At 42.1% G+C, this 26480-nt stretch overlaps 1 protein-coding gene across 1 annotated transcript in view; it reads right to left on the bottom strand.

The window, feature by feature from the left end:
- Positions 1-5889: 5889 nt before the first annotated feature.
- Positions 5890-26480, bottom strand: part of GCM1 (glial cells missing transcription factor 1) — a 156146-nt gene continuing 135555 nt past the window's right edge. Inside the window, exon 5 of the mRNA XM_069726794.1 lies at positions 5890-6646. Coding sequence (XP_069582895.1) covers positions 6107-6646 — 540 coding nt within the window. The 3' untranslated portion in view covers positions 5890-6106. The remainder of the gene's footprint in view (positions 6647-26480) is intronic.

The following is a 26480-nucleotide window of genomic DNA, read 5'->3' as shown; positions in this document are numbered from 1 at the left end:
ATTTTGGTCTGATGTCTTGCCTTTTAGGAAGGTAAATGGCAGTAATGCTGGGACGATGCGCAGATTTGGTGTCTTGACAGTTTCACTTACAACTACATTTTTTGCGGATCCCTCTAACGCAACTTGCATCAACTTATTTTAATGAAGCAATCATATATATTGCACTGTATACTTAAAATTGCTCATTTTACTCTTCTACTCAATTTAATTCTTCTCTTTTCCATTAGGTCTATGACATCACGCTATTAAAAACAGACTAGCTAAATCCTTTTAAGCTCTATGTAGAAACAGGAAGTCATTTTTCCCTGGATTTCGTAATGTATGTACTATAAGGTTGCTTGTGACTGCACCTTCATACTTCTGGTGAAAAACAATTCTGACTTCTAACGTAATACAGTAACTGCGCTGCGTGAGAACAAGGGAAAGGGCCATTTAGAATGGAAGAGAGGAACATGAAAGGAAGAAATGTTTCTATAATAAAATAACGCATACAGGTTCAGTCCTTCACTGCTGCTCAGGTAGTCCCCCCCCCCCCCCCCGCAGCAATGACATATCAGCACGTCATTCACATGATTGCTGCATAGCTGTACATACTTGTTAATACTTGTTCAGCAGTAACTTGCTGCCTTCATGTGAATGATGTACAGTATGTGTTTCGGAAAACAGCCATGTTTTTTTTTAATTCTATACAATTTTTTGCATTATATTTATATAACCCCATACAAGGGTACATTTGTTTGTCAAAACGCCAGCCTTTTAAATTTAAGTAAAATTTAAGAGAAAAATGAAATGAGCAAATACCCTGCAGTAAATAAATAGCAATAGTGCATGTAAATAACACAGGATTCTTAGTTAATATAATTTTGATTAAAAAAAAAATGTAAAAGCTACCCCACCGTCAAGGTGATCCTATTTGGTACAGTCCAAACCTCTTAGTATTAAAATCTTACCATATGTTAAATGACGTAAATGTGAATAAGGGCCAAGCAGGACCGAGACCACAGCTACATTTTTTTTAGTCAAAATTATGTTCAATGAAGTACCCTTTATTTTATTGCACTACTGCTATTTATTTATAGCAGGGTATTTGGTAATTTTGTTTCTATTTTAGATTTTGTTTATTTAGTGGCTAGTTTGAACATGCACCTACACATTGCATGCCCACCAACTTATATTCCAGATCATCGCTTTAAGTTTTTGTTTCAGGTTTTTGCATTCTTATGTAGGTAAGGGCATGGCCTCCCTTTTCTTTGAGCTGGACATTACGTTTTCTATAGTTTCACATGGCTGGGTGTCTATTAGTTGGGGTCTAGGTCCTTATAGGTGAATAGGGTCACCTTGATGCTGTGGAATGACTTTTACTTTTTTTGATCAAACTCATGTTAACCAAGTACTAGAGATGGGCGAACCCGAACAGTAAAGTTCAGCATCCGTAATGAACACCTACTGTTCGGGCACGGACACTAAACATGGACTTCAGGAAGCAGGAGCAGCTGATGGGAGTATTCATCAGCCGGCTCCTGCGCTGTAAATAAAGAATTTTTTTTTAAAAATGGCGCGGGCTTCCCCACTGTATTTTTGATAACCAGCCAGGCAAAACTTACAGCTAGGGACTGCAGGCTACTATTTATAGGCTGTGGAGGGGCAATATCCATGGCCCTCAGCTGTCTGGTTCAGCAAGGCTGGTTATCAAAAATAGAGGGGTCCCCACGCCATATTTTTAAATTATTTAAATAAATAATTTTAAAAAACGGTGTGGGGTCCCCCCCATTTTTGACGACCAGCCTTGCTAAAGCAGACAGCTGGGGCTGGTATTCTCAGGCTGGTAAGGGGCCATGGATATTGGCCCCCCTCCCCAGCCTAAAAATAGTAGCCCGTGGCTGCCCAGTAAAGGCGCATCTATTAGGGTAGGTTTCCACATTCAGGAAACCCAGCGCTTTGAACGCAGCGGATACCCCGCTCCTCCCAAAGTACCGCCCCTGTTGGATGCGTGGTGATTACCGGATGTGTTCATTGAACACATGCGGAATCACCGCATCGTATTCGTAGACCGGGTTATTTATCTTGCGGAGACGGAGCGTCTCCGCAAGATAAATAGACATGCTGCGGTCGGTAAAAACACGCCGCATGACCCGATTCGCAGGGCTGCCGGATGCGGCCCTGCACTCATAGTGGAGACAGGATTTCATAAAATCCCTTCCATTATTCTGTAACATCTGGATGCCGCGAATTGGACGCTACGACTGTACGCAGCGTCCAATCCTTAGCAAATCCTGATGTAACCGGCACGTGGAAACATTCTTAGATGTGCCAATTCTGGCGTTATGCCAGGCTCTCCCCACTGGCCCTGAAGCAGTGGCAAGTGGTGTTCATGTGGGGTTGATGTCCCCTTTGTATTTTCAGGTGACCTCAAGCCCATGAATTAGTAATGGAGAGGCGTCTGTAAGACACCCATCCATTACTAATCCTATAGTTATATGGTAAGTAAAGAAGCAGCAAGTATAAACTCCTTTATTTGAAATAAAACAAAACCTGCTTTTACTTTATTTAAAAATAACAAACACAGGTAGGTGAGTATAACGCCTAATTCCACTGAATCCCTCATTTCCTGTCAGAAAAACAAAAAATAAAAAAACACCGATATCCCTCACCCGTCAATCGTTTTGTCCCATGCTGTAATCCATGTCTGTGGGATAAACAGATTTTAACCTGGACGATGCCAAGATGTGACCTCCGGTCTGTGAGGCTGCGTTCCCAACCGGGCTGAACTGTGGTGACTTCGGTGACAGTGAGAAAGTCTCACTTTGTAGAGGAGAGGTCACCACAGTTCAGGGAACACAGCCTCAGTGACCGGAGGTAACTTTAATAATGTCACCGACAGGGATGTGGAGTCGGTAAGCCAAACTTCCGACTCCACCAAAATGGGCTCCGACTCCACAGCTCTGCCAGGACTGTGGAGTCGGTAAGCCAAACCTCCGACTCCTCAATTTCCATTACATAGACTCCACGAATCCAACTCCACAGCCTTGGTCACCGACGGTCACTGAGACTGCTCTCTCAGCAGTTCAGTCTCCAGTGGTTCTCAGCATGGACGGTCACATCTTGGCACCGTCCAAGTTGAAAACTGTTTATTTCCCAGACATGGATTATGGCGTGTGACAGAACAACGAACAGGTGAGGGATACTAGTAGCCCGCAGCCCCCAGCTGTGAGTTTTACCTGACTAATTGTCAAAAATACAGGGGAACCTTCGCAAATTTTTTTTTAATATTATTTATTTACAGCGCAGAAGCCGGCTGATGAATACTCCCATCAGCCCCTCCTGCTCTCACTGTTATTAGCGGTAGTAGGCACCAACTGATGAGAGCAGTAGTCCCATCAGCTGACACTAGTGAGGTAAACTTTATACCATCGATCACAGCTAAGCGGTAACTCTGTTTTTTTACAGCGGGGAACCGTGGCTGTCTGACTGGCAGGGATGATTCCACCGCCGTTCAGAAGCAATGTTTACTGCGCTGTCAGGCACATGACAGCATGGCAAACACTGGATGAATCGGGTCCAGGTATCGTTCTGGTACCCAAACCTGAACTTTTTGTAACTGTTCGGCCAGACCCAAACATCCAGGTGTCCGCCCATCTCTACGAAGTACCCTGTGTTATTTTCATGCGCTGTTGCTATTTATTTACTGCAGGGTATTTGTTAATTTTGTTTTTATCTAAGGTTTTGTCTGTTTAGTGGCCAGTGTGAACATGCGCATACACATATGCATACCAATTTATATTCCAGTTCATTGCTTTTGTTTTAAATTTTAAAGTAGCTTCTTTCCAGTATCTTTTCTGAGTGAGCTGCTGTGTGTGCATTAAAAATAATCATGAGTTCAAGTGTTGGTGGTAATTGGCTCATAAGTGGAGAAAGAAGAATATTTATCTGGATACAATATATTTACACGTTGCTTATATTTGTTTGCGCTGTGGATTTGTGCATTTTGTTTAAAGGATGGTTCAGATGAAAAAGGTAAACTGATCTCTGTATTTGGCATAGGCATCTACCACATTTTCTGAAGCCCTAGGAAATGGTTTGAAAATGCTTGAACTAAAATAATGTGAAACTTAGCAATAGTATTGTAACATTTAAAATCTTGACCATGTAGTAGTGGTACACCACCACCAGAAATGTTAGTCTGGTCAGGGACTGGAGACACTTTTCTAGAATATTATGCCACTTTAGTGGTGTATAAATGGTCAGGAATTGGGTATGCAAAGCAGGCCCCTTTTCTGCCCCAGATCTTCCCACTTCTCTATATGTATGCAAAGCTGGTCGGAAATGGTGTAAAAATGCCCAAAGTTGCTAAATTGTTGTGCAACTATGAGTTGTGAAAAAAGGTTTGCAACTTTTTCAAGTTGTTTTGTTCTGGTGAAAATACCTTGATGAACCAGGCCCATAATCTTGCTTCAATATTTCAAAAAGGCTGTCATACTCAATGGCTAGCTGCTGAACATGAGAAATTTCTAGAGGAAAGAATGGAAGATTTAGTGCTCCTTTTAAGACCCTGGTTGTCTGAAGGCCCATACATTGCTTCTATACAGAAAAATGTAAGGTCTTTGTATGTCCTGCAGTTGGCAATGCTACAAAATCCATGTGAAGCATAGCCATCCAAATCATTACAAACACTTTTGTGATAAGATTTTAAAGTCCTTTAAAATAATGACTGCAGTCATCCAGAAGATGGTACTATTGATCCTTCAGATTTAATTTGAGCAGAAAATAAATTTTTTCTTAATGTCATGTATAGTATACAGTGCTTTAAGCCACAAATCTGAACGCTATTCATGTGTATGGCTTCTGACTGGTCACTGATCCCTCAGTGGCCTGCCCCCTATTTTACATAATGAATAATATACATATTGAGAAAAAAAATGACCTGCAGCAGGCAGATGGCGGTGCCTATGCTGCAGTATGATTGTCTGTAAAATGTTCATATAATTATTTTATATCATGCTAGAAATAAATTATTTAAATGTGTCTCAAAATGGTGCCAGGAGCAGCTATTGGCGATCCAATAGATGCTACTGCTCAGGCATCGGCGGCTCCATATTGGAGGAGGCAGTTTTTTTCTCTAGCAAGATGGCACCACCGGCACCTGTGCAGTAGCAGCTATCGGATTGCCGATAGCTGCTACTGCACCGGCGCGGCCAACGCCATTTTGAGACACTTTTTAAATTTATTTATAGCATGAAATAAAATAATTATATACACTTTTTACATGCTGTCATGCTGCAGCACAGGCAATTTTTTTTTTTCTTCTATATATATAATATTCATTATGTAAACTAGGCGGCAGGTCAGTGAGGGATCAGTGACCTGTCGGCAGTCTGCTTTATGAATACCTAAGCAGAGCACCACATCTAGACCCAGCCCTCCACAGGCTCGTCCTGGGGTGCGAGCATATCATTAACTCAAAACTGAAAATATAGATTAAACAACCAAAAGACGGATTTCATCAATTGAGGTATCATTTTAATCAGACCTGACACTACCTGCAGCACAATCCTGCTGATGGGTTTCCTTTAAGGCTTGTAGGTCTATATATTTGTCAGGAATTGTTTTCTAGTAACTCTACCTAAACTATGATGAGTAGTCAAGAGCTCAACCATAAGAAAGAGTTTTTAATGTCTGCCTTTTAAAAGGTTGGCCACTTTATTTTAATAATTGTGCTGGTAGCCTGATTTTTGTGGCATTTGCTATTATGAATGTATTTCAGGTTTTCCTCCTGTTAGTATAGACCTCACAGACTGCACAGTTCTGTGATGAGGAGGCTGGGTGTGTAAGTCAGTTCGCCACCTTCTGTCTCCCCTTCATCTGTGATGGAAAGTACACTTAAACAAAATGTAAAATAAAAAATTTATTGTATATAACCACAGTGTAATATATGTACTTATACTTACATTTATACTATTTCCTACAGATGAAGTGCCCAACATCTAAATGGCGTTGAACCAATATTTACACTATCTGGAACCAATTATTTGTCTCTCTTTGGGTTCCAATTTAGTAGTCTAGCACATTTCTTTGTCATGTAAAGCACCTTCATCCTTCCGTTTCAGTTCTATAAAGATGGAGATAGTTGAGAAGCACAGTATCTGTACATATAGGACTCCTCCTGGTTGTGGTTATACAAAGCAGGTAGGTCATCATCTACATTGAAATTCAAGTTGACCACACAATCTTTAGATGTAGAATCCAAAACCAAGGAAGGCTCTAAGTTTGGGTACTGTGAGTTATGTATAGGTGACATTGCCCAGGCAAGATTTTCCAGTGGTTGTATGTAGTTGAAATCTGAGCCATTTACATCATGATTTGTATTCCCTGTATGCTGGTCTTCATCACTTTGAAGGTCAAAATCCATAGCAGAAGCAAGCCAATCTCCTTCATTGTACTCTTCACTCTCATTGAAGCTGCCACTTCTGGGATTTTTGCTCCACTCCAAATCATTTACATTTTCAGTAAAGTAGTTTTTCATCATGTGCTCGTTTGTTGACTGATCCATCTCCATGTCATTTAAGTGAAGGAAAGGAGGACAGCCTTGCTGACCTATGGCTGTGCTTGCAAGGTCTTCATGGTTCCTTATCTCGCGTGAGAAAGGTAGCTGGAAAAGAAGGGACAATCAATGGATTACATATTCTGTAGATCTTTTCTCGTGATTAAGGTATCTTTCTTGTAAGTACATCATTTATGATTGATAGTTGTAAATCAAAATCTTACTTTTTTGTTATGGGTAGTTATATCTGCCTATAGTGATATCCCATACTATGATAAAGGGTATGATTCTGCAATGTACTTCACAATGCTATTCCTTCATGAATGAGCCAATACATCCAGAATGTGCATGTCCCATCTATTCCATTTTGAAATCAAAGCTACATAGTGGTCATACAGCTTATTGGGCATGGGAAACGTTAACTGTTGGCTGCATTAAATAGGGCTGTTTCAAGGAGAGCCTTAACTCAGTGAGCCAGAATTGAGATCCTTTCTGCTGGAGTCTAAATGGCCCCTATGTTAAAATACTAGAAAATCTGCCTACTGTGGCTGCAATTTTAAAAACGCTCACCTTCATTAAAGAACTTCTTTAAAAGGAATCTCTCAGCAGAAAATGACTGATCAGGCTAAGCACAGGCACTCTGCACACTTGGCATTGCCATGCAGTTCAGTACACTTTCCCAACTACTTGTTTTGCATTTATCTCTGACTCCTCTTCCTCAATTAACAGCTCTAGCTTCACAGGGTGGAGACAGATGGAAAGGGTCAATGAACTACTATGCTTTCTTAGTAGCTGGACATGGCTATTTATTGTAACTGTGACAGTTAGAGATGCTCTTTGTAGCAAGTTGAATTAAAGAATTCATCACTATCAATGCATACGTACCTTTTATTTTGATAATGCTTTGTTTAGGGTCTACCACTATGACATCTCATATTATCTATATCTCAACATTGGTCTTCTTTCGTATTGCTGTCCTTTGTGGTACAGGACAATTGTTTATGTGCGTTCTAGATTTTTTTTTAGGGATCAACCAGTTCTACTAGGGCTAGACTATGAGGAGTGGGGGCACCATCTTTTGCGTTGCCTCAACGGTCAGGCAGCGCCAGTTGTTATGAACAGGTAATTCAGAACCACAATGGACATAGAAGTACAGAGCACGCAAGTGACCTGACAAAGACCAAAAATTAAGGACGAGCTCTGAGACGTGGGAACTCCCTAATCCTAACACACCACACTAGAGGTAGCCGTGGATTGCGCCTAACGCTCCCTATGCAACTCGGCACAGCCTGAGAAACTAACTAGCCCTGAAGACAGAAAAATAAGCCTACCTTGCCTCAGAGAAATTCCCCAAAGGAAAAGGCAGCCCCCCACATATGACTGTGAGTAAGATGAAAATACATACACAGAGATGAAATAGATTTAGCAAAGTGAGGCCCGACTTACTGAATAGACCGAGGATAGGAAAGATAGCTATGCGGTCAACACAAAAACCTACAAAGAACCACGCAGAGGGGCAAAAAGACCCTCCGCACCGACTAACGGTACGGAGGTGCTCCCTCTGCGTCTCAGAGCTTCCAGCAAGCAGAAAAACAAATATAGCAAGCTGGACAGAAAAAATAGCAAACTTAGCTTATGCAGGATAAACAGGCCACAGGAACGATCCAGGAGGAAGCAAGACCAATACTAGAACATTGTCTGGAGGCCAGGATCAAAGCACCAGGTGGAGTTAAATAGAGCAGCACCTAACGACTTAACCTCATCACCTGAGGAAGGAAACTCAGAAGCCTCAGTACCACTCATGACCACAGGAGGGAGCTTGGCCACAGAATTCACAACAGCCAGTCTTTAGGGCCATTTAGGGATTTCTTTAGTTGGATTGTAATTGCTTTCTCCGTTGCTTACCCTGTTTACTCACAAAATCCTTTTTATCATGGTAATTCTGTTTCGCTCGTCTTTTAATGCATATCCATTAAAATATTTACGATTTTAGTTTCAGAATTATAATGGGGGATTTTCTATAGTCTTAACTTACCTTTTTGTATCCTTTACATATATATACTTTTGTTAGTTTGTGTGCTTATTTCTTTTGTGATGGCATGATTCCAGGCCCATCAACATTAACTCTTGGTTAGAGGATGCAAATCTCTACAGATAAGTATTCGATTACAGCCAGTGACTATTTCACACTGAAAACACTATTTAAGGACTTACAGGTTTATTACTAGGAGAATTTTAGGTCATGGTGGGAAATAAAAGCCATTGAGAATTATATAAAACCGAAGCGAAGTCTCCCTAAGCTAGAAGATCGTTGGGTACACCCGGGACCAGCTGCTTCGAAAGCATCACCAAACCAGAGATTCAAGCTTCAGGAGGCTAATTTGCATATTCCAGGTGCCTTCTGGGAGAAGCGAAGTCTCCCTAAGCTAGAAGATCGTTGGGTACACCCGGGACCAGCTGCTTCGAAAGCATCACCAAACCGCGCGCCTTACGGCGCGCGAATTTTTGCCTGTAGGACATTATTGCAAGAGAGCTTGGCTGAGTAGATTACACAAGAAGGAAAACACACAGCAAGTCAGCAGGATCTAGGAGCAACATGGCAGATGTGACAACCTACATGGTGAGCTGCAGCATGTGCTACATGTTCACAGATCGACCAGAAGAAGAATTAAATTTCACCTGTCAGAAGTGTAGACTAGTGGCCCTTTTAGAAGAAAAGGTGCGGGGTCTGGAAGAAAGAATAGCAACCTTGAAACTCATCAAAGAGAATGAAGACTTTCTAGACAGAACAGAAGCATCTCTACTGGTCACAGAAGGTGAAAAAAGTGTCAGAGAACCTCCAAAAGCAGATGAGTGGAAGCATGTGACCAAAAGAAGCAAGAAGACCATGGAGAAATCACCAACCACACAACTGAAGAACCGATATCAAATCTTTGTAGAGGATGAAGATGGCACACCTAAGAATGAAGCAATACCAGCAAGCAAAAAAGAAAAGGGCACACAGCAACAAGTGACAGCAAAAAGTACAGCCAAGAAGCAACGAAGAGTGGTGGTGGTGGGAGACTCACTACTGAGAGGCACCGAAGCAGCCATCTGCAGACCGGACATAACTGCAAGAGAAGTATGCTGCCTTCCAGGTGCGATGATCAAGGATGTGACCGATAGGATACCAAAGCTCTTCAGCTCCAAGGACGTCCACCCATTTCTTCTGATACATGTTGGCACCAATGACACGGCAAGGAAGGACCTACCGACAATCTGCAAGGACTTTGAAGAGTTGGGGAAGAAAGTAAAGGAACTGGATGCACAGGTAGTTTTTTCTTCTATCCTTCCAGTAGACGGGCATGGCACCAGGAGATGGAACAGGATCCTTGATGCAAACAACTGGCTAAGACGATGGTGCAGACAACAAGGATTTGGATTCCTGGACCACGGTGTGAATTACTGGTATGATGGACTCCTCGCCAGAGACGGACTACACCTCAACAAACCTGGGAAACACACATTCGCCAGAAGACTCACTACACTCATCAGGAGGGCGTTAAACTAGAAGAAGAGGGGACGGGAAGAAAAACATTAGACTCGAACAAAGACGACCCAGGAAAACATACTCAGAAGGGAGGTAAGAACATTTCTAAAACAATCCACAGTGAGGAGATTGGAACAAAACAAAATCCTCTAAACTGCATGCTCGCAAACGCCAGAAGCCTGACAAACAAGATGGAAGAACTAGAAGCAGAAATATCTACAGGTAACTTTGACATAGTGGGAATAACCGAGACATGGTTAGATGAAAGCTATGACTGGGCAGTTAACTTACAGGGTTACAGTCTGTTTAGAAAGGATCGTAAAAATCGGAGAGGAGGAGGGGTTTGTCTCTATGTAAAGTCTTGTCTAAAGTCCACTTTAAGGGAGGATATTAGCGAAGGGAATGAGGATGTCGAGTCCATATGGGTTGAAATTCATGGAGGGAAAAATGGTAACAAAATTCTCATTGGGGTCTGTTACAAACCCCCAAATATAACAGAAAGCATGGAAAGTCTACTTCTAAAGCAGATAGATGAAGCTGCAACCCATAATGAGGTCCTGGTTATGGGGGACTTTAACTACCCGGATATTAACTGGGAAACAGAAACCTGTGAAACCCATAAAGGCAACAGGTTTCTGCTAATAACCAAGAAAAATTATCTTTCACAATTGGTGCAGAATCCAACCAGAGGAGCAGCACTTTTAGACCTAATACTATCTAATAGACCTGACAGAATAACAAATCTGCAGGTGGTTGGGCATTTAGGAAATAGCGACCACAATATTGTGCAGTTTCACCTGTCTTTCACTAGGGGGACTTGTCAGGGAGTCACAAAAACATTGAACTTTAGGAAGGCAAAGTTTGAACAGCTTAGAGATGCCCTTAATCTGGTAGACTGGGACAATATCCTCAGAAATGAGAATACAGATAATAAATGGGAAATGTTTAAGAACATCCTAAATAGGCAGTGTAAGCGGTTTATACCTTGTGGGAATAAAAGGACTAGAAATAGGAAAAACCCAATGTGGCTAAACAAAGAAGTAAGACAGGCAATTAACAGTAAAAAGAAAGCATTTGCACTATTAAAGCAGGATGGCACCATTGAAGCTCTAAAAAACTATAGGGAGAAAAATACTTTATCTAAAAAACTAATTAAAGCTGCCAAAAAGGAAACAGAGAAGCACATTGCTAAGGAGAGTAAAACTAATCCCAAACTGTTCTTCAACTATATCAATAGTAAAAGAATAAAAACTGAAAATGTAGGCCCCTTAAAAAATAGTGAGGAAAGAATGGTTGTAGATGACGAGGAAAAAGCTAACATATTAAACACCTTCTTCTCCACGGTATTCACGGTGGAAAATGAAATGCTAGGTGAAATCCCAAGAAACAATGAAAACCCTATATTAAGGGTCACCAATCTAACCCAAGAAGAGGTGCGAAACCGGCTAAATAAGATTAAAATAGATAAATCTCCGGGTCCGGATGGCATACACCCACGAGTACTAAGAGAACTAAGTAATGTAATAGATAAACCATTATTTCTTATTTTTAGGGACTCTATAGAGACAGGGTCTGTTCCGCAGGATTGGCGCATAGCAAATGTGGTGCCAATATTCAAAAAGGGCTCTAAAAGTGAACCTGGAAATTATAGGCCAGTAAGTCTAACCTCTATTGTTGGTAAAATATTTGAAGGGTTTCTGAGGGATGTTATTCTGGATTATCTCAATGAGAATAACTGTTTAACTCCATATCAGCATGGGTTTATGAGAAATCGCTCCTGTCAAACCAATCTAATCAGTTTTTATGAAGAGGTAAGCTATAGGCTGGACCACGGTGAGTCATTGGACGTGGTATATCTCGATTTTTCCAAAGCGTTTGATACCGTGCCGCACAAGAGGTTGGTACACAAAATGAGAATGCTTGGTCTGGGGGAAAATGTGTGTAAATGGGTTAGTAACTGGCTTAGTGATAGAAAGCAGAGGGTGGTTATAAATGGTATAGTCTCTAACTGGGTCGCTGTGACCAGTGGGGTACCGCAGGGGTCAGTATTGGGACCTGTTCTCTTCAACATATTCATTAATGATCTGGTAGAAGGTTTACACAGTAAAATATCGATATTTGCAGATGATACAAAACTATGTAAAGCAGTTAATACAAGAGAAGATAGTATTCTGCTACAGATGGATCTGGATAAGTTGGAAACTTGGGCTGAAAGGTGGCAGATGAGGTTTAACAATGATAAATGTAAGGTTATACACATGGGAAGAGGGAATCAATATCACCATTACACACTGAACGGGAAACCACTGGGTAAATCTGACAGGGAGAAGGACTTGGGGATCCTAGTTAATGATAAACTTACCTGGAGCAGCCAGTGCCAGGCAGCAGCTGCCAAGGCAAACAGGATCATGGGGTGCATTAAAAGAGGTCTGGATACACATGATGAGAGCATTATACTGCCTCTGTACAAATCCCTAGTTAGACCGCACATGGAGTACTGTGTCCAGTTTTGGGCACCGGTGCTCAGGAAGGATATAATGGAACTAGAGAGAGTACAAAGGAGGGCAACAAAATTAATAAAGGGGATGGGAGAACTACAATACCCAGATAGATTAGCGAAATTAGGATTATTTAGTCTAGAAAAAAGACGACTGAGGGGCGATCTAATAACCATGTATAAGTATATAAGGGGACAATACAAATATCTCGCTGAGGATCTGTTTATACCAAGGAAGGTGACGGGCACAAGGGGGCATTCTTTGCGTCTGGAGGAGAGAAGGTTTTTCCACCAACATAGAAGAGGATTCTTTACTGTTAGGGCAGTGAGAATCTGGAATTGCTTGCCTGAGGAGGTGGTGATGGCGAACTCAGTCGAGGGGTTCAAGAGAGGCCTGGATGTCTTCCTGGAGCAGAACAATATTGTATCATACAATTATTAGGTTCTGTAGAAGGACGTAGATCTGGGTATTTATTATGATGGAATATAGGCTGAACTGGATGGACAAATGTCTTTTTTCGGCCTTACTTACTAACTATGAATATAGTCCCCAAGTTTGCATGTGAATATCTCGCCCTCTCACAGACTAGAGAGTCCCCATCTATTGTTTCTTTGGAAGAGGGAACCTGTGGTTTCCTCTGAGAAGTTTATGAACATACTCCTGGAGGAAAAGAAACATTTTAGTGATTCAACTAAGAGGCTGATCTTATAACCAGGACATTACAATGGAAGACCATCCCAGTCTTTAGTAGAACTGAGACTATCTTGCAGACAACAGTTGAGAAGTATCAGAACGCACAGAAACAGTTCTTGAAGAACTTGAGTGACTTTAAGGAAAACAGCGTATAACTTTGTGACTGAATACTTGAGTTTGACGGATATTTCCACCTCACAAAAGGTTGAGCACAGGGGACAGTGGATACTCTAGTAATTCAAGTTGGCAGGGCCAAAGAGGCAGACTTTCATCAAATTCAATGCACAGGAACACCAATGGGTAGAGTGAGGTACAAAATCTCCCCATCACCTCTACCTCATCATGACCCTTGCCACCCTCCTCTTTTTTAGATCAGGGAACATAACATACCTACTAAGGAAACAGACTTAGCTTGGACAGGCAGCCCTCAATCTGGTCAGATCATTAATCTATCCTTTAATTTGACATGATATGCTTTTCGTACTCCATTAAGGTATGTCCTTTGACCCTATTGTCCCATTTAACATCATTTTTATTGGATAAAATAAGATCCATTTATTTGGTAAAAAAAACTTAAGTGGCACAGGTTCTTTACGAACCATGCCAAAGAACATTGTTTAAAACTGGATTTTCCCAGACTCCTTGCAGACATGCTTACATAGGGAGAACATGAGCAGGGCATTGGTCCCTTCACAGACAATAAACCGACTAGGAATTAATGCCTTCCTCAGCTCATTTGACAAGTATTGATATTTTCATCATAGTTGTAGAGGGCAAATTGAAGCTTATACAGTGATCTGCAAAAGTATTTTTTAACCTATTTTGTTACATCAATATACCTAATTTGGACGTGTCCGTGTATCTATGCACAATGAGTCATCCACAGTTGGGCGTACCCATGGATACCTAAGGAGAGAAGCTCCCCCTGGTGGTGAGTTAAGGCATAAGCCTTTTTTGAATGCTAGCCTGTGAGGCAACACTGTGAGGCAAGATTGCAAAGATGGATCAAATTGAGCGCGCTGCTGCACGTAGAGAAGCAAATCGCATACAGATGCGTAACCTGCGTCTTAATGAAACAGAAGATGAACAAAATTGTCGAAGAACTGCTGATGCTGCCTGACAGAGGGCGGCCAGAGCAAGAGAAACAAATGAAGTAACTGAATCACGTAGAGCATCTAATGCTGCACGACAACGAGCAACACGCAATGCACAAAGTGATACACATATTTCACAAAAAAGAGAACATGATAGAATGTGTCCAAAATGCAAGAGCCACTCGATGACTGCAAGTTACATTTGCCGCTAGAAGACTTCTCAATCAAATTGATGAGCCACGTATTGAAGAGCAATATGCTGGCGAAGGACATTTCGATGTCAGTTCTGCCAATCTAAAAATTTCAAAGACAAAATGGCGCAGGACAAAACATTCCCTTTCTGCTGCAAAGAGAGGGCACATCCAATTACGTCCCATTCGTATGGATGGACGATCAATTAGTCAAGTTGATGAAAAGAGAGCATCAGCACTTCAATAACTGTATGGCTAATATAAGGCACCTCCTAGGCATGGTCCATACTATTTTTGAATTCATGGACAAATTTACCACAGAACTTCCCCATTGCATCCCGCTGTGGGTAGTACTCCCAAGTTTGCCCAGATTTATATCTTGGACAGTGAAGAAGCATTAAGTACAAAAAATCAAGCAAATAAAAAGTGCCTCCCAGCACTGCTATCATTTCTTGGAGAGAAAATGAAAACAATTAACCCACTCGCAAGAGCCTTCACAATGATGAGGGAATTTGAAATAGAGGAAGAGAGGATTGCTGAATTAGAAAATCACGATCCACTCGAAATAACAATGTCAATTATAAATTAATACAATGATGACCAGAGGCGCTACAATGCACCAAGGTGCAATGAAGTAGCTATAATTTATCAAAATGCAATGGGTGAACCCCCATTTAATAGGGACATTAGAGTTCACCTCAAAAGTGAAAACCAAACTGTTCAAATCAACTTTCTTCACAGAAAGTGTAATGCAATGACATAACCACTTCTATTCCCATATGGGGACAGTGGATGGACAATAAATTTGACAACTCCAATTGCCCTAAGTGTGCAACATCAAGGAATTGGTGACATTCATCTACCATCCATACCAGTGGATCAAGATCGACAAGAAAAAATCACCCTGTTGCAGTACTATGCATACAGGCTTGCCATTCATGATGACTTCAATCCCCTTTTAAATGCTGGGAAGTTGACACAACAATTTATCGTTGACAGTTACATCAAAATTGAATCCGACAGGATCGAATATATAAAACAAAATCAAAAGGCATTACGCGTCGACAGTTATGCCGGGGTTATGGATCACATCCATAATGCTGCATTACACCAAGGGCTAAAAGCTGAGACACCAGTATTTTTACCGTCCAATTTCATTGGAAGCCCAAGAGCTATGCAGAAAAATTACCAAGACGCCATAACAATTGTCTGAAAATTCAGAAAGCCAGATCTTTTTGTTACGATGACCTGTAACCCAAAGTGGAAAGAAGTTACTGAAAACTTAGAACCATGGCAAATGCCAGAGTTCAGACCAGATTTGGTTGTACGAGTATTTAAAATCAAACTCCAAGCCATGCTTTACGAGATTTTGAAAAACACATTTTTGGCCGTATAGTTGCCTATGTGCATGTAATAGAACTTCAAAAGTGTGGACTACCACACGCTCACATGCTCTTAATCCTTGGAGAGGAAGATAAACCGAGGGACAAAGAAATAATTGACGAATTGGTCTTCTGAAATTCCAAATGAGACAGCAAATCCAAAACTGCATGAGGCAGTGATGAAGCACATGATTCATGGCCCATGTGGCGAAGATCAACCTGGTGCTATAAGCATGACAGATGGTCAATGTGCAAAAAAATTCCCAAAGGAATTTAATACACAGATAAACCCCAATGTTGATGGTTATCCACAGTACCGTTGACACAATACTGGGAAAACCAGAAGAGGAACGCGAGAAATCGACAATAGATGGGTAGTTCCATACAACCCTTATTTATTACTCAAGTACAATAGCAATATCAATGTTGAGATGGGTGCTTCAATAAAAAGTGTTAAATATCTTTTAAAACATGTATACAAAGGACATGACTGTGCCAATATCAAGTTTGATACATTGAACTGGAATGAACCAGCCATTTACCTAGATTCTCGGTATATAAGCGCCCCTGAGGGCATGTGGAGAATCAGAAAAAATAAAATGCATGATGCTTCACATACCATTGAAAGACTTGCTGTTCACCTTGACAACATGCAGCAAGTGTTTTTCGAAGATAGTAATATGGATATGGTTATTTCAGACTCAAAAGCCTCTACTCTGCAGGCTTATTTTGAGCTAAACAGAGTTGACGCTTCCGCCCGTCAGTATTTGTACAGTGAAATCCCTGAACACTATGTCTGGGATAGAAAAGCTGTACTAGAAGGATGGGAAAAAAAAGGACGGGCTCAATTTGGGAAAACAATTGCCCGAATGTATACAGTCTCTTTAACAGATGGTGAGCTGTATTACCTAAGACTCGTTTTACTTCACGTAAGAGGAGCAAAGTCTAATGCTGACTTAAGGACTGCCAATGGAGTCGTACATGACACGTATAAAAATTCTTGGATTGATCTTCATCTTTTGGAAGGCGATGCCCAATGGGAAGACAGTATAATGGATGCAATCACTTTCCAAATGCCCTACCAACTTTGCAAATTATTTGCTATAATTTGTGTATATGGGGAACCAGCTAAACCATTGGCATTATGCCAAAAAATATAAAACCAAATTTATGGAGGATTACACCAGGCGGTATACTCCAGAAATTGCTGAGCAACTGGCTCTTCGTGATATTAATGAAGTGCTCTTAAGCAATAAAAAGTCCTGTGCTGACTACAGATTGCCAACTCCAGTAAATGTTTCAGATGAAATACTGGACGAACTGAATTATGCTGTAATAAAGCAGGAGGCTGAGAAATTGAAAGCTATGCTTAATGAAGCTCAGAAATCAGCTTTCGATGCAATTATGCAAGCAGTCAATGCTGCATCACAGCCAGACAACACTAGCTCACACTGTTTATTTCTGGATGGCCCAGGAGGCAGTGGGAAGACATTTTTGTACAACTGCTTGCACAAGACACTACAAGCAGAAAAGAAGTCTATTTGCTCAGTACCCTCCACTGGATTGGCGGCTACATTACTACAAAACGGTAGCACCTACCATTCCAAGTTTGGCCTTGGAATTACAACAAACGAGACCACAGTGTAAAAAATTAAGCCAATCTCACTTCAAGCAAAGGAGCTTATGTTATTTGGACAAAGTAACAATGACTCCCTGTTTTAATATGAACCCTGTGGATAATTTGTTCCAAAACATATGTGGGGAAAAAAAAAGACCATTTGGTGGAAAAGTTTTCATAAACGGTGGTGACTTTCGTCAAACCCTATCAATAGTGGAAGGTGGAAAAAGAGCCCAAATTGTACAGTTCACCATTAACCCCTTAAGCCCCAAGGGTGGTTTGCACGTTAATGACCGGGCCAATTTTTACAATTCTGACCACTGTCCCTTTTTGAGGATATAACTCTGGAACGCTTCAACGGATCTTGGCGATTCTGACATTGTTTTCTCGTGACATATTGTACTTCATGATAGTGGTAAAATTTATTCAATATAACTTGCGTTTATTTGTGAAAAAAACTGAAATTTGGCGAAAATTTTGAAAATTTTGCAATTTTCCAACTTTGAATTTTTATGCCCTTAAATCACATACATATGTCACACAAAATAATTAATAAGTAACATTTCCCACATGTCTACTTTACATCAGCAAAATTTTGGAACAAAATTTTTTTTTGTTAGGGAGTTATAAGGGTTAAAAGTTGACCAGCAATTTCTCATTTTTACAACACCGATATTTTTTAGGGACCACATCACATTTGAAGTCATTTTCAGGGGTCTATATGATAGAAAATAACCGTGTGACACCATTCTAAGAACTGCACCCCTCAAGGTGCTCAAAACCACAATCAAAAAGTTGATTAACCCTTCAGTTGTTTTACAGGAATTACAGGAATTTTTAGAATGTTTAAAAAAATGAACATTTAACTTTTTTTCACAAAAAAGTTTACTTCAGCTCCAATTTGTTTTATTTTACCAAGGGTAACAGGAGAAAATGGACCCCAAAAGTTGTTGTACAATTTGTTCTGAGTATGCTGATACCCCATATGTGAGGGTAAACCACTGTTTGGGCGCATGGCAGAGCTCAGAAGGGAAGGAGCGCCGTTTGACTTTTCAATGCAAAATTGACTGGAATTGATATGGGACGCCATGTTGCATTTGGAGAGCCACTGATGTATCTAAACATTGAAACCCCCACAAGTGACACCATTTTGGAAAGTAGACCCCCCTAAGGAACTTATCTAGATGTGTGGTGAGCACTTTGACCCACCAAGTGCTTCACAGAAGTTTATAATGCAGAGCCGTAAAAATAAAAAATAAATTTTTTTACACAAAAATTATTTTTTAGCCCCCAGTTTTGTATTTTTCCGAGGGTAACAGGAGAAATTGGACCACAAAAGTTGTTGTCCAATTTGTCCTGAGTACGCTGATATCCCTTATGTGGGGGGAACCACCGTTTGGGCGCATGGTAGAGCTCGGAAGGGAAGGAGCGCCATTTGGAATGCAGACTTAGATGGATTGGTCTGCAGGCGTCACGTTGCATTTGCAGAGCCCCTGATGTACCTAAACAGTAGAAACCCCCCACAAGTGACACCATTTTGGAAACTAGACCCCCCAAGGAACTTATGTAGATGTCTTTTGACAGCTTTGAACCCCCAAGTGTTTCACTACAGTTTATAATGCAGAGTTGTGAAAATAAAAATTTATTTTTTTCCCACAAAAATGTTTTTTTTAGCCCCCCAAATTTTTATTTTAACAAGGGTAACAAGATAAATTGGACCCCAATAGTTGTCCAATTTGTCCTGAGTATGCTGATACCCCATATGTTGGGGTAAACCCCTGTTTGGGCGCACGGGAGAGCTCGGAAGGGAAGGAGCACTGTTTTACTTTTTCAACGCAGAATTGGCTGGAATTGAGATCGGACGCCATGTCGCGTTTGGAGAGCCCTGATGTGCCTAAACAGTGGAAACCCCCAATTCTAACTGAAACCCTATCCCAAACACACCCCTAACCCTAATCCCAACCATAACCCTAACCACACCCCTAACCCTGACACACCCCTAACCCCAATCCCAACCGTAAATGTAATCCTAACCCTAACTTTAGCACTAACTCTAACTTTAGCCCCAACCCTAACCCTAACTTTAGCCCCAGCCCTAACCCTAACTTTAGCCCCAACCCTAGCTGTAGCCCTAACCCCAACCTTAGCCCTAGCCCCAACCCTAACCCCAACCCTAGCCCTAACCCTAGGCCTAACCCTAATGGGAAAATGGAAATAAATACTTTTTTTATGTTTACCTAACTAAGAGGGTGATGAAGGGGGGTTTGATTTACTTTTATAGCGGGTTTTTAGCAGATTATTATGATTGGCAGCTGTCACACACTAAAAGACGCTTTTTATTGCAAAAAATATTTTGTGCGTTACCACATTTTGAAACCTATAATTTTTCCATATTTTGGTCCACAGAGTCATGTGTGGTCTTGTTTTTTGCGGGACGAGTTGACGCTTTTATTGGTAACATTTTCGGGCATGCTTTTTATTTTGATTTTTGTGAGGCAGAATGACCAAAAACAGCTATTCATGAATTTCTTTTGGGGGAGGCGTTTATACCGTTCCACGTTTGGTAAAATGGATAAAGCAGTTTTATTCTTCGGGTCAGTACGATTACAGCGATACCTCATTTACATCATTTTTTTATGTTTTCGCGCTTTTATACGATAAAAACTATTTTATAGAAAAAATAATTATTTTTGCATCGCTTTATTCTGTAACTTTTTTATTTTTTCGCTGATGATGCTGTATAGCGGCTCGTTTTTTGCGGGACAAGGTGTCGTTTTCAGCAGTACCATGGTTATTTATATCTGTCTTTTTGATTGCGTGTTATTCCACTTTTTGTTCGGCGGTATGATAATAAAGCATTGTTTTTTGCCTTTTTTTAAGGTGTTCACTGAAGGGGTTAACTAGTGGAACATTTTTATAGGTCGGGTCGTTACGGATGCGGCGATATTAAATATGTGTACTTTTATTGTTTTTTAGTTAAAGAAATGTATTTTTGGGAGCAATATATTTTTTTTTTCTTTATTTAGGTTTTTTTTTTTTTTTTTCACATCTAAAATTTTTTTTTTTTTTACTTTGTCCCAGGGGGGACATCACTGTATAGTGACAGATCACTGATCTGACACTTTGCAGAGCACTGTGTCAGATCAGCGATCTGGCGTGCCCTGCTCCTGGCTTACCAGCGCCTGCTCTGAGCAGGTGCTTGGTAAACCACCTCCCTGCAGGACCCGGAAGTAGCCCCGTGGCCATTTTGGATCCGGGGCCTGCAGGGAGGAGACGCTCAGTACAAGGTGAGCACATCGCCTTGTACCAATCGTCTCAGGGAAGCCCGCAGGGAGCCCCCTCCCTGCGTGATGCTTCCCTATGCCCCCGGAACACTACGATCATGTTTGATCACAGTGTGCCGGGGGTTAATGTACTGGGAGCGGTATATGACCGCTCCTGGCATATAGTGCCGGATGTCAGCTGCGATAGTCAACTGACACCCTGCTGCGCTCCCCCCGTGAGTGCGGCCGATCGCATATGACGTACTATCCCGTCCCTGGGAATTAAGTCCCAGGTCACCTCGACGGGATAGTACGTCATATGGGATAAAGGGGTTAAATACTTAAAATCCTGGAATCAGTTTTCACGGTTTTTTTACTTTAACGCTGGTAACCAGGGTAATCATCGGGTTACTAAGCGCGGCCCTGCGCTTAGTAGCCCGATGTTTACCCTGGTTACCAGTAAAGACATCGCTGAATCGGCGTCACACACGCCGATTCAGCGATGTCTATGGGAGATCCAGCGACGAAAGAAAGTTCTGGCCTTCTAGCTCCGACCAACGACATCACAGCAGGATCCTGATCGCTGCTGCCTGTCAAACTGAACGATATCGCTAGCCAGGACGCTGCAACGTCACGGATCGCTAGCGATATCGTTCAGTGTGAAGGTACCTTTAGCTGAAAAGCTTAAAAGCAAACGTTATTCATGCCATTGATTTAAATGGAAATGCAAAGGGTCAGACAGTTCTTATTCCAAGAATTGACCTGATTTCCAAAGATACAAACTTGCCAGTCCAGATGCGATGGCGTCAGTTTCCTGTCATGTTGGCTTTTGCAATGACCATCAATAAATCTCAGGGACAGTCCTTGGATATTGTAAGAATTTATTTGCCCCTCCCAGTGTTTTCACACGGGCAGTTATATGTGGCTTTCTCCAGGGGAAGAAAAATCCAACAAATAAGGGTCAAAATATTTGAGACACAAGCAAGGTAAACTTATTCCTAACGTTGACAAATGGCTTACTGTCAACTGTGTGTACAAAGAAGTCTTTTATTAAGCTTTTTAACAATTGTAAAAGCCAAAAAATGTTGTACACAAAAGCGGGACTAACTCCTAGCCGCGGTCTACGGACCAAACATTGGGCATGGGCAGGGCCTTGGGGGCAGATTCCAAGTGCACTCAGCCATGTGAAATAGCTTACGCTCAGGAACATTGAGGAATAGCACTATTGGATAGCTCTACCCGTTCATTTCCTTTAGGAATAGGGCTATGGGATAGCTCTACCCGTTCACTTTCTTCATGGATAGCGGTATGGCTACGTTCACATTAGCGTTCCGCTAATGTGCGTCGCTGTTGCGTCGGCGACGCAGCGGCGACGCAGCGGCGACGCGCCCCTATGTTTAACATAGGGGACGCGTGCGTTTTTTTGGTTGCGTTTTTCGACACGTGCGTCGTTTCCGACGCTAGCGTCGGACGCAAGAAAATGCAACAAGTTGCATTTTTCGTGCGTCCGATTTTCGGCAAAAAACGACGCACGCGTCGCAAAATGCAGCGTTTTTGCGCGCGTTTTTTGTGCGTCGTGCGTTGCGTCGCCGACGCACCGGCGCGCAACGCTAATGTGAACGTAGCCTTAACTGATAGCTGTACCGGAACAGTATTAACTACAGAGCTTTTATATACACAAGGTAGGAGTGGCAGGACAGGTACACCAGGTATTTATGTTTGCTATTAGTCTGCACATCCGCCAGTCTGGTGCGTGGGTACACCCCATTGCGTGGTTCGTAATCACTGCGCGCCCGAACTGTTTAAATATTTTTGTAATAAAATTTCTGTGTGATGCATCAGCATTAAATAGTCTGAGGTTGGTGAAGTGAGAAAAGTATCGTGCAAGAAATTACCTTCATAAGTCACATGCTTAGTGAAAGGAAATACCCCTGTGTGCAATCTAAGTGTCACATGGGCTGTCAGTATATACACACCTTTTCTGAAAAGCCACAGAGGCGGCAACACTATTACGCAAGAGGCACCACTACTCAAACACCATTAAGACCAAGGAGATCTACAAACGAGTCAGTGACAAAGTTATTGAGAAGTACAAGTCAGGTTGGGTTATAAAAAAAAAAAAAAAAATCCCAATCTCTGATGATCCCTGTTATGATCCGGTGATCTTGGAGCTGCATGAGAACTTTCACTGGAGAAAGTGGCCACTATACTGACCGCAAACCTAAACTTAACACCGCAACTAGAAGTAGCCGTGGAGTGTACCTTACACACCTAGACACCTTGTCACAGCCGGAGGACTAAATATCCCTAAAGATGGAAATCGGAATACTGTCTTGCCTTAGAGAAAATCCCCAAAGGATAGACAGCCCCCCACAAATATTGGCGGTGAGTCGGAGAGGAAAAAACATACACAGGCAGAAAAAACAGGATTTAGCACAGGAGGCCACTCTAGCTAGATAGGACAGGATAGGACAGAGTTCTGTGCGGTCAGTATTAAAACCCTTCAAAAAACCACAGCGGAATATACAAAAAACTTTCCTACATCTAACTAAAGATGTAGGAGCGTATATCTGCAACTCCAGTGAAACCAATCAGACTGAGAAAACACAGACACAGTCTAATCTGGACAAAAGAAAAACAAACGAATAGTACTGAAAATAAGCACACTGCATGTGTGCCACAGGAAAAGAAACAAACACTTATCTTTGCTGAACTGGCAGATAAGCAGGAGAGGCCAGGCTGAGATCCAACACTTCCAGAGAAACATTGACTACTGGCCAGGGCTAAAGAATCCTGCACACTTAAATATCCCAGTCAGAACAGCAATTAGCAGATACACCTGGCCAGAACTGTGACTCAGAGACAACTGCATTCCCAGCTACAACCACTGGAGGGAACCCAAGAGCAGAATTCACAACAGTACCCCCCCCCTTGAGGAGGGGTCACCGAACCCTCACCAGGACCTCCAGGACGATCAGGATGAGCCAGATGAAAGGCACGGACCAAATCAGCAGCATGGACATCAGAGGCAAAAACCCAAGAATTATCCTCCTGGCCATAACCCTTCCATTTGACAAGGTACTGAAGCTTCCGCCTCGAAAAACGGGAATCCAAAATCTTCTCAACAACATATTCCAACTCCCCATCAACCAACACAGGGGCCAGAGGATCAACAGAGGGAACAACGGGTTCCACATATTTCCGCAACAAAGATCTATGGAAGACATTATGGATAGCAAAAGAGCCCGGAAGCGCCAGTCGAAAAGACACCGGATTAATAATCTCAGAAATCCTATAAGGACCAATAAACCGAGGCTTAAACCTTCATAGGAACTTGACGGGAAGACAACCAGACCAGATCCCCAACCCGAAGCCGGGAACCAACACACCGACGACGGTTAGCAAAACGCTGAGCCTCTTCCTGGGACAACACCAAATTGTCCACCACATGAGCCCAAATCTGTTGCAACCTGTCAACCACAGAATCCACACCAGGACAGTCAGAAGGCTCAATCTGCCCAGAAGAAAAACGAGGATGAAAACCAAAATTACAAAAGAAAGGCGAAACCAAAGTAGCCGAACTAGCCTGATTATTAAGGGCAAACTCGGCCAATGGCAAAAAAGCCACCCAATCATCATGATCAGCAGACACAAAGCATCTCAAATAAGTCTCCAAAGTCTGATTAGTTCGCTCGGTCTGGCCGTTTGTCTGAGGATGAAATGCAGAAGAAAAAGACAAATCAATGCCCAGCTTGGCACAAAAGGCCCGCCAAAACCTAGAAACAAACTGGGAGCCTCTGTCGGACACAATATTCTCCGGAATACCATGCAAACTGACCACATGCTGAAAAAACAACGGAACCAAATCAGAAGAAGAAGGCAATTTAGGCAAAGGCACCAAATGAACCATCTTGGAGAATCGGTCACAAACAACGCAGATAACCGACATCCTCTAGGAAACAGGAAGATCGGAAATAAAATCTATAGAAATATGCGTCCAGGGCCTCTCAGGGACCGGCAATGGCAAAAGCAACCCACTAGCACGGGAACAACAAGGCTTGGCCCGCGCACAAGTCCCACAGGACTGCACAAAAGAACGCACATCACGCGACAAAGAAGGCCACCAAAAGGACCTACCAACCAAGTCTCTGGTACCAAAAATGCCAGGATGACCAGCCAACATGGAACCGTGAACCTCAGAAATCACTCTACTAGTCCATCTGTCAGGAAACAAACAGTTTCCCCACAGGACAATGGTCAGGTTTGTCAGCCTGAAATTCCAGAAGAACCCATCGTAAATCAGGAGAAATGGCAGAAAGGACCACCCCTTCTTTCAGAATACCGACCGGTTCCAAGACCTCAGGAGAATCAGGCAAAAAACTCCTAGAGAGGGCATCAGCCTTAATATCCTTAGAACCCGGAAGGTACGAGACAACGAAATCAAAACGAGAAAAAAACAAGGACCATCGAGCCTGTCTAGGATTCAACCGTTTTGCAGACTTGAGGTAAATCAGATTCTTATGATCGGTCAAGACCACAATACGGTGCTTTGCTCCCTCAAGCCAATGTCGCCATTCCTCAAACGCCCACTTCATAGCCAACAACTCCCGATTGCCGACATCATAATTGCGTTCAGCAGGCGAAAACTTACGGGAAAAGAAGGCACACGGTTTCATTAAGGAACCAACAGGTTCCCTCTGAGACAAAACAGCCCCTGCCCCAATCTCAGAAGCGTCAACCTCAACCTGAAACGGAAGAGAAACATCCGGTTGACGCAACACTGGAGCAGAAGTAAAACGACATTTAAGTTCCTGAAAGGCAGAGACAGCCGCAGGGGACCAATTCGCCACATCAGCGACCTTCTTCGTCAAATCAGTCAAGGGTTTAACCACGCTGGAAAAATTAGCAATGAAACGGAGATAAAAATTAGCAAAACCCAAACATTTCTGAAGGCTCTTCACGGATGTGGGCTGAATCCAATCATGAATGGCCTGAACCTTAACAGGATCCATCTCTATAGATGAGGGAGAAAAAATAAAGCCCAAAAAGGAAACCTTCTGCACCCCAAAAAGACACTTAGACCCTTTCATAAACAAGGCATTGTCACGAAGGATCTGAAATACCATCCTGATTCCTGACCTGCTGCACATGAGACTCCCAATCATTGGAAAAAATCAAAATATCGTCCAAATATACAATCAAGAATTTATCAAGATAATCCCGGAAGATATCATGCATGAAGGACTGAAAAACAGATGGAGCATTAGAGAGTCCGAATGGCATCACAAGGTATTCAAAATGGCCTTCGGGTGTGTTAAACGCAGTTTTCCATTCATCACCCTGCTTAATACGAACAAGATTATAAGCCCCCCCGAAGGTCAATCTTAGTAAACCAACTAGCTCCCTTAATCCTAGCAAACAAATCGGAAAGCAAAGGTAAAGGATATTGAAACTTGACCGTGATCTTATTCAAGAGGCGATAATCAATACAGGGTCTTAAGGAACCATCTTTTTAGCAACAAAAAAGAACCCCGCTCCCAACGGTGAAGAAGATGGCCGAATATGCCCTTTCTCCAAAGACTCCTTAATATAGCTCCGCATGGCGGCATGTTCAGGTACAGACAGGTTGAAAAGTCGGCCCTAAGGAAACTTACAGCCTGGAATCAAGTCAATA

The sequence above is a fragment of the Ranitomeya imitator genome, chromosome 5 (genome assembly GCF_032444005.1).
Source record: "Ranitomeya imitator isolate aRanImi1 chromosome 5, aRanImi1.pri, whole genome shotgun sequence".
Taxonomy (NCBI): domain Eukaryota; kingdom Metazoa; phylum Chordata; class Amphibia; order Anura; family Dendrobatidae; genus Ranitomeya; species Ranitomeya imitator.
This window is presented reverse-complemented; position numbering and strand designations above follow the sequence as displayed.